This window comes from Lolium rigidum, chromosome 5 (genome assembly GCF_022539505.1).
Source record: "Lolium rigidum isolate FL_2022 chromosome 5, APGP_CSIRO_Lrig_0.1, whole genome shotgun sequence".
Taxonomy (NCBI): domain Eukaryota; kingdom Viridiplantae; phylum Streptophyta; class Magnoliopsida; order Poales; family Poaceae; genus Lolium; species Lolium rigidum.
The window spans coordinates 98,652,234-98,660,965 of NC_061512.1; the positions used below are offsets into that span (position 1 = coordinate 98,652,234).

Here is an 8,732-nt window from a genome sequence, read left to right on the forward strand (position 1 = left end):
CAAATAGCTGGTCTTGCTGCTATATGCTGGGCTATCTGGAAACTCAGAAATAGAGCCTGTTTTGAACATAAACTCATTAAAAATCCAAATGAGCTGATCAGTTTTGCTGTTGTGTTTATGAATTACTGGGCAGGTCTCCATAACTCTCCTGATGCAGAAAATCTCCGGGCGGGAGCTGCTAGCCTTCTCCACACCCCGCTCCATCTTCCTCGCGCCCTGATGAACAAACTGGAAGAGTTCTTCGTATTGCCGATGCTACCATGGAAGATTTGGCCGATGATCGTATGGAAACTGAAGACTGATTCGTCTCCTTGGATGCAGCTGCTAGCTTTTGTCAAAGTGAAGATTTCTGTTGTTGAAAGTCTGCTGGCTAAATTCTGGTGTCTGATAGCTTTTGGGTGCAAAGCTCGTTCTGATTCACAGGCCCGAGTGCCTGCTTTAAACTCTCTAGTTATTTTTTATGTAATAGCTTTAAGTTTCTCTAAAACGCTAGCATTTGCGGCGCTCCCTCCCCCGTTCTCCCCTGCCGTGTGCGGCATAACACTTGTATGCCTGCGTGCTGTATTTTCGTTATCATCATGGTAATGAAAATCGATCCTGTTTGGATCGCTTGGAAAAAATATACTACTACGGTAGAGCAAATGCGTGTTTCTGCCAGATTTTTTTCTTTCTACTCAACCAAGGGCACGCTACGGCCGCGGCTCCCACCGCCCCCAACTCCGTCCTCCTCTCCTCGTCTCGCGGCGTCACCAGACAGAGAGGTTTGGTCTTTTTTCCTGGCTCTTGTCCTGGTTTCTGGTGTGAGTGGTGTGACGGTATCCTCGACCGATTCTTCTTCGCGTAGGCAAGCAGCCATGGAGCACGGTTCGATGACGGATTCGACCTCGTCGACGTTCTCCATCATGGAGGAAGACCACACCCTCGCCAACTCCGTCAGATTCGTTCTCAACCAGGAGTAAGTAAAGTTCCTTCTTTCTTGAGACATCCCATTTTATTGGTGCTGAATTTAGTAAATTGGTGTTGCCCATGGAGTTGGGTTTATAGATTATTTTTTTCAGACAATTTGGATTTGGTTGGTACTCTGTTCAGCTGGAGGAGCTGTAATTTGAATCATGGCTTTAATCTGCAAGTACGAGCTACACATGCTGTGCAGCCAAATTTACCTATCAGACTTATCTAGAATAGCAGCCGAATAAGTTGCCTGTTTTGTTTTCAGCCTCAGTTCCTTAGCGAGCTTAAACCCAGACGGGAACAAACTAAAGCTTGAAGTGGAACAATGATTTGTACCTGCACTAGTGATTGGTATTCTCCCAAGTTAGAACCCGTTCAGTTTATCATGAGGATATCCAACTGCAGTGTTGTTCAGTTTATCACGAGCATATACAGCTTCAGTTCTGTTCAGTTTAGTTTTGCGAGCATCTGTTGTTGTTTGTCCTTGCTTTTGGTAATTGGCAGGCAGACTAGGTCCGATTGCAGGGCATCGTTGATCAGTTTGGCATGGTCGCTCATATAGTTTCACTTTTATAACTCGATGAATCAGTTTATGTACTCATCTCTAAATAACACAGCCATTCCTAGGCACAGCTCTTATAGGTATATAGGTTACCTGTACCTTGATGGTTTTTGACGCCCAAATCGTCTGAAATAAACTACAATTGTAGTTGCTGTAATCAACTTGAAACCTATTTTGTATCATTTGCATATCGCAACAGATAAAACCAAATTTCTCAACTGCATTCACTGGGTGAGCATGATTTATAGCAGTGTAGGTTCACCTCCTTATAATTCACTCCCTGCTCTTGTTACAGCCCAAGGGTGGAATTTTGTGGGTATAGCATCCCTCATCCTGCTGACAACAAAGTGAACATAAGAGTTCAGACTACAGGTACTGTACAATGGCGCGTGATCCTGAATATCTGTTTCTTTTTGTCTTTAGTATTCACTGCATTGAGTTGAAGGTACTAGTACTATATAAATTGCACTTCATTTTTTAAGAGAATTTCAAACAACACAGCTTTGCTTGGGTAGTTATACTGGGGTAGTGTGGGGTGTTCTGAATTTTGAATTTGGGATGTTACTGAGGTATTGTGGAGATTGGGAAAATAATATTATATTCTGTAGAATCACAACATGATTTGGTGTCTTCTATTTCATATACCGGCCATGAATAGTTTGTGCATAGTTCTCTGCTATTGTACAGTACAGAGTATTCATGCATCAATGCTCTTAGCTATGGTGCTCTCCTGGTGTGTGTCGGGTATGTTTGCAGGAGATCCAGCAAAGGATGTTATGGTAGATGCTTTGCAGGACTTGATGGTTATGTGCCAGCATGCAAGGGGGACATTTGACACCGCTGTGGTTGATTTTCGATCGAAGCAACCAGCAGAAAGGATGGATATTGATCTGAACAAAAATTTGTAGCTTCTTGGCAAACCTTAAGTGAATGTTGCAAAAACAAATACTGGACATTTGATATGCTGTAAGCTAATCTAGCTGTGTGGGGATAAAGTCATTGGGTCTATTGTAAGAAATGTTATTAATGGCGGGATAATTTGCTTCTCACTGAGGTTCTCTTGTTCAAGTGACAGCGTTACACTTCCTCTATGGAGAATTTTTTCTTAAACTTATGCAAGCAACCCCCGATGTTCGGATTTAGGGAGAAGTCCTGTCCTGATAAGTAGAATTTGGATTTTGAAAGAAATATTGCATTCAGCTAAAAGCATTATCACATTCTTCATCCAGCAACAGATACATTCAGACGGTTGCTCTTTTGAAAACGACAATAGTTCCAGCTAGACATTACACACCTCAAATGTATCAATAAACAAAGAGTGTTCTATTACTATGTTCTGAAGAAAACAAATGGAACCGAACTACAATAACGCCCTATCCGCACTAACTACTGAACATTAGGCGCACAATTTTCCAGGTAAGAAATGCAACATTGAAGGAATGAATTAAAACCTTGACATGCAAAATGATTAAGGATGCAAGAAAAGCATCACCCTACGAATAGAAAGACCTAAACACCTCCGTCTGGTCGAGCTTCAACATTGCATATGAGCTGAGGATGACCATCAGGTGCACATTCTGAAAGAAAATGAAGATTGGATCCATGGTTACTACCCTTCCCAGAACTATTCCCCATGTGATATGATTCTAGGTTAACAGTTGTCGCTCCCCTCTCATGATGTAACTAACAACCACAAGATAGTGATGTCACGGGGGTAGCAAGCTATGTGAAACTCTCAGAATCAAAGGCTAGAAAGAGTCTCAAATGCGAAGTCCGTGGACAGCATCACGCCCTGAGTTTGAATCATTGTGCTTCAGGGACATGTTTGCGAACTGTGAATCCAGGTCTCTGCTGTTACCACGACTGTGGGCAGGAGCCTGCTGCTGCATTGCATGATGTTGCTGCTGCTGCTGCTGCTGCTGTTGGAACAATGATCTAAGACGACCAATTTCCCGCTCAAACATCTCTTGTTGAACTGTAGTATTGGAGGAAAAAAAGAGTTCAGACCTTGTTTCTTAACAGGCAAACTTAATAGCATTGGGAGAACATTTGAATCATTTCCTCACAAAGATAGAAAAGAAACAGAACATATGAAATATTTCTGCTGAACTTTATCACAGAACTCCAAATTTATTGTTAATCTCATTCTTTCTCACGGGCAGCAATTTCATAGTCTTCTTTTAACAGACCAATTTCTCTACTGGTGACTGTATGTTAGCAGAGCAGCGCATTATACTATTTTACAGCATATGTGTACTTTACATATGAACATATACACCATATGCAAGATATGTATTTTATTCTATATTCTGAATAAAGAAGACATCGCCGTCATGTAACAAAAGGAGGTAAGCATACGCCAATGCCTCAGCATGTTTTCACTTGACTATGCGTATGTAGTAGGAAATATAATTAGTTAAGCAAAACATGGTCTCCTCAAATCAAAGCTCCATTCTCAAGTCATTACAGCCAATTGTGAGAAATGAAAAGTCATGTAAGGTAACTAACTTATGCAATACAAGTTAATAGTAAGAAAAGTAAATAAGCTCTTGAACTTGCAATGATAACACAATCAGCAATAACTGAGCCAATCCCATATTTCCTGTTCATCCCAAGAATCACCGTTTTGTCTAAACATAATTACTTGATTTTTTATGAAACATGTACCAAGATTAAACTACCTGACTGCAATCATATACAGAAAGAGAACCTAAAGTCCTAAACAGCAAAGTATAGAACACAGGGAATTCATAAGGAATTTGTCCAATGAAAACCCCAAGGAAAATTTACTTGCATTGAAAACTATTATAGATCAGTTAAAAAAACTATTATAGATGCTACCACGGCATACACAAACTCACCGCGTTTAATTACATGCTCCTGAGATAGACTCTCAAGCCGCTGTTTCAAGGATTTGTTCTCCAGGTCTAACATGATATTTTTCTGACCAAGGAAATCCATTTCAGCTGAAACTTCTATCCCTTGTGTCTGCAAAATTAAACATATTGAGCATTCTAGTATATGTTTAACATAGAGCTAACTTCTGCCATAGAAGATTGATCTGGTTCACTTAAATAACCTGTAAGGCTTGAACTCTTCTCTCGAGCTCTGCAATATACTGGAGCTTCCGGACACGAGACCTCTGAGCATATTGCCTGTATGGACATGAAGAATACAATGAAAAACGTCAAAATTTCAAGATTTATCAGTAACTCTCAGTATAAAAAAAAAACTTGAACACTAGACATGATGTGTTTCCAAGTTTTCAAGATGGCCCATCATTTTAATGGAGGCAGAAACCATAGCATTCTACATGCTAACCAATTTGGTTTGATGTGCACAGAAAGATATGCACCTACTTTGTGACTGATGCACCCAGATCTCAAATAATCACACATGTATACCACATGTAAAGTTCCTTTATGAGTTCAACTTACTTATAGCTAGAAATTTTGACTTGTTGGTTTGCTATCGTAATCACAGATGCCCACAGCCAATACACAAACCAAACTCTAATCAAATATATAGGTAATCAGTAGATGCACATTTGAAAAGTCATGTTTAATACTCCCTCTGTCCTGCATCAATTAATTTGGACCGGAAGGAGTAGCACTCGTTTGCGTGGAATACTCAAACAGTATGTCAGCAACACACTATAAGTCCATAAGGGAGGTGAGGTTGTTATGTGGCTGCTAGGGTTGGGGAGGGAGAGAGAGGGCTGCGAGGGCGCGAGAGGGCCGGCCGGGGGCCTTGCCCACGGCCGGTGGCAAGAGGGAAGGGATTTCCTTCTTAATTCTTGCTTGATTAGATTGATACATCTCCTCTCCATATATAGAGAGGTTTACTTGACTCCCAAGCAAGGCTTACTTGACCCCTAAGCAAACCATAAGACTAACGGGCCCAGGCCCATGACGTACACTAACACTACACCCCACCTGGACATGCAGCTCGTCCTCGAGCTGCAACCTAAACAAACCATGACTCGACGCAACACAACCCTAACACCTAAAAACGAGCCTTTTACATCTCGACTTGTTTTATTACTCTCAACCTGAAATAGACTGGGGCGCTTTATTGTTGACCCCTGAACATAAAGTGGACCCCATCCGCCCGTTGGACGTGCACCTGTACAACCACCTGGATCCCATGGAAACCAGCGGGACAAAAGGAGCCCGCGCGGCGGCCGGCGGCGGAATGTAGTGGTGCTACGCGGTGCGCTCCTGTCGGTGACACCATGCCTTCTCCCCACCGGATGACTGTCGTTGGCGCAGACTTTGAGGTCGCTGCCCGCGGGAAAAACAGCATGTTCGCCGCCCGTGGGGGAAACCGCACGCCCAAGATCCCCAACGCAGGGGACGAGATCGAGGTCCCTTGCGCAACGAAGCGCAACTTGGAGGAGCTGCAGCTGCAGATCACGCATCTCCCGCACACGCCGACGCACTAGGAGGCCGCGCGCAGCAGCCTCACCGCCGCCGACACGTGGCGGATAGCGATCCAAGCCGGAAGCGGTGACGGCGACGGAGGGAAACGGACCTGGTGGAAGGACATCCCGGTCGGTGTCGATGTAGAGCCCGGGGCAAAGGTCGCTCCCACACCGCCGAAAGGCAGGGACGGCGTCGGTGGCGGCAGCAGCCGCTGCTGCGGTGTTGGTGGCGACGGCAGCTGCTGCTGCTGTGTGCAGCTGCCCACCGAACGGCAGGGATAGCGTCGGTGAGGACAGCAGCTGCAGCGGCGGCGTTGGTGGCGGCGGCAGCTGCTGTTGCTGCTGCAGCGTCCCGGTGGGGAAGAAGGCGGCCGGCTGCTGGAGAAGAGGGACCCCCGGCGCCGAGGAGATGGTGGACAGCGGCAGCGGGGACTGCAGCAGCCCGGCGTCGGGTGGCGGCGACGACAGCAACAGCGTCGGCTGCAGCGGCCCGGTGATCGCGGCGGAGGCCGCCTGGTGCGTCGGCTGCCACGGCAGCAGCACCGCCGGCGGCGGAGGCCCGTAGGGGCCAGCCAAGTAGAGGTGGATCTCCTGGACCGCGGTGGCGAGATCGCGGAGGGCTGCGGTGATCTCCGCCGGGGAGAGAACGGCGGGGACGTCGGATTGCAGCGGCGGTGGGTGGGAAGAACTCGGTGGAGGGCTGTACATGATCGAACCCGGGAAAACTGATACCAAGTGTTATGGTGCTAGAGCCCCGGCCGGTGGCAAGAGAGAAGGGATTTCCTTCTTAATTCTTGCTTGATTAGATTGATACATCTCCTCTCCATATATACAGAGGTTTACTTGGCTCCCAAGCAAGGCTTACTTGACCCCTAAGCAAACCATAAGACTAACGGGCACAGGCCCATGACGTACTCTAACAGAGGTCAAGCTTGTCTATAAGCCAATCTTCACCAAGTGCAGCTTGCAGGCTTGCTAGGGACTGCATCGTGACATTGTTAGATAGCACTTACTGAACTTAATTATGTCAATTGATTAAATAGTGAAATGCCATAATCACAAATTCATAAGATGCGATATCAACAACTATGTGCACCTTTTAAACTTACAAAAGCATACTCACCTTAAGGATTGGCAATGAGCTTGAGAGTAGTATTTCAAAATACCATGATTTATTAGGATTGATGTTTCATGAACATGAAATTCAATGAAATTAACATGATTCTTGGAAGTGATAGTGATGGGCACAAAATTGATTAAACTCACTGTTTGGCTCGCTTGGTGTCTGCCTCTGACTGAGAGTGATTTAGGTGTGCATCACCTTCGTTTCGCTCCGCTCCAACCATCAGATCATGAGATGGATCACCATATCCTTTTATGTCTGCCCCGTTTGGCAGGACACCATGATGGCCGCCGCTCTTCTCCCTTGCTTGCAGCGGCATACCATCCCTCACAGGCAGTGGCATAGCACCACCCTGCAGGAACATCTGTCTAGGATCCCACTGCGGAGCCTGCACCTGCGGCCGCCCAAACGAACTCGGCTCCGGGAAAAACTCTGGTGCGCGGTCCCAAGAACCAACCTGTCCTCCTCCCCTCATTCCATCAAACACGTTGTCACACATGGCAGCAGAGGCAGCGGTGGTGGCACCGTCGAACAGGGTGAACGAGTCGCTGGACGACCTACGGTGACCGGGACGGGCGTGAGGCCGCGCCTGCGTGTCAGGCTCGTCAAGCAGGTCATCGAGCCACGACGGCTGCTCGTCGACGAGGACGCTCTCCGACGACGTGCGCTGGTGGCCTTGCCGGTGGTGCGCGTCCCGTGGCCGCGCGATCGGGCCGAGCTCGGCTTGCGGCGCCGGGAACGGGATGCGCGGCGGCAGCAATGCCTGCTTCTGAAGCCTCCCGTTTGCCATCATGGCTGGCTCGGCCAAACTGCACAAATCGCAAAACATTAACACTAAAACTGCATCACGAAAAATGCGCAATTCAAGTCGGATTCCTACGGCTCCAGGGGTCAGATCTCGACTAGGAGGCCCCGTACGCGCGAGTAAATTTGCAAACTCACATCAAGAATGCTACATTCGTGGAGGCAAAATCATCGAATACTTGCAACCAGTGCTTAAGATTTCCTAAGAAACGGCCATGAAAACAAATTGAACTTTAACACGATTTTACCAAGAAAAGGAAGTATCTTCCCAGGGATGAAAAATAGATCATAAAATGTGATGGTAAAAGAGTAGAAATCAGTTGGAATTGCAGATCAAAGCAGGTCGAGACCGAGGAATCCGTACAAGAACGAGGATCGGAATCAAATGGAACACCTACCAATTGGCCGCGACACCAGTGGGTAGCCGGCCTCTTAAATTGCTGGAGCAAAGATCCTGATCCTAATCCTAAATCTTCGATTCTCTGTCGTCTCTCCTAATCTTGAGAGCTCGAGGCGTTGAGGACAGAAGAGGATAAAAGGAGAAACAGATTACGAGGAGAGAAAAGTCAAATAAAAGCAAGGTTACTATTTATAACGGCAACAAATTTTCGACTTTTAACGGCTAGGATTGGATTTTCGCGTAGCTGAATCTGGGACAGATCGTCTAGGATTGGCCTTTCTGTGTTCAAAAAAAAAAAACACAACTATGCTGAACGTCTGCACCACGGCGCTCGTGTGTTGTGCTGTTTGTTTTCTTTTAATCTAGTTTGATGAAGCTCTATGTTTTATTCCATTTAAAATGTTCATTATCAATTCCACGTGCATGCCTGTTCTCGGCATGTGCACGTCCTCCAGCAAAGATCGAGATC

General features: G+C 46.2%; 2 protein-coding genes across 2 annotated transcripts; one reads left to right on the forward strand and one right to left on the reverse strand.

Annotated features, from left to right (window-relative positions):
• The first annotated feature begins 737 nt into the window (after positions 1 to 737).
• On the forward strand, positions 738 to 2,566 carry LOC124654207 (DNA-directed RNA polymerases I and III subunit RPAC2-like). Its single transcript, XM_047193224.1, has 4 exons — positions 738 to 761; positions 845 to 955; positions 1,809 to 1,885; positions 2,270 to 2,566. Exons 2-4 carry the CDS (start codon positions 855 to 857, stop codon positions 2,419 to 2,421), a joined length of 330 nt encoding a protein of 109 aa, XP_047049180.1. The 5' UTR covers positions 738 to 761; positions 845 to 854; the 3' UTR covers positions 2,422 to 2,566.
• A 171-nt stretch (positions 2,567 to 2,737) lies between these two features.
• LOC124654293 (uncharacterized protein At4g06598-like) lies at positions 2,738 to 8,474 on the reverse strand. The gene is made up of 5 exons (XM_047193306.1): positions 8,262 to 8,474; positions 7,203 to 7,868; positions 4,593 to 4,668; positions 4,375 to 4,501; positions 2,738 to 3,488 (listed from the first exon to the last, which is right to left on the reverse strand). Exons 2-5 carry the CDS (start codon positions 7,850 to 7,852, stop codon positions 3,274 to 3,276), a joined length of 1,068 nt encoding a protein of 355 aa, XP_047049262.1. The 5' UTR covers positions 7,853 to 7,868; positions 8,262 to 8,474; the 3' UTR covers positions 2,738 to 3,273.
• Between the last annotated feature and the right edge of the window lie 258 nt (positions 8,475 to 8,732).

What these genes read in the sequence shown, in the direction of transcription:
- LOC124654207 (XM_047193224.1), top strand. Translation starts at nt 855, where the DNA reads ATGGAGCACGGTTCGATGACGGATTCGACCTCGTCGACGTTCTCCATC. An exon ending in AGATTCGTTCTCAACCAGGA is followed by an intron (nt 956 to 1,808) that starts GTAAGTAAAGTT and finishes CTCTTGTTACAG; the next exon opens with CCCAAGGGTGGAATTTTGTG. An exon ending in CATAAGAGTTCAGACTACAG is followed by an intron (nt 1,886 to 2,269) that starts GTACTGTACAAT and finishes GTATGTTTGCAG; the next exon opens with GAGATCCAGCAAAGGATGTT.
- LOC124654293 (XM_047193306.1), bottom strand. Translation starts at nt 7,852, where the DNA reads ATGATGGCAAACGGGAGGCTTCAGAAGCAGGCATTGCTGCCGCCGCGC. An exon ending in GACACCAAGCGAGCCAAACA is followed by an intron (nt 4,669 to 7,202) that starts GTGAGTTTAATC and finishes ATGTCCATACAG; the next exon opens with GCAATATGCTCAGAGGTCTC. An exon ending in GGAGCATGTAATTAAACGCG is followed by an intron (nt 3,489 to 4,374) that starts GTGAGTTTGTGT and finishes CCAATACTACAG; the next exon opens with TTCAACAAGAGATGTTTGAG.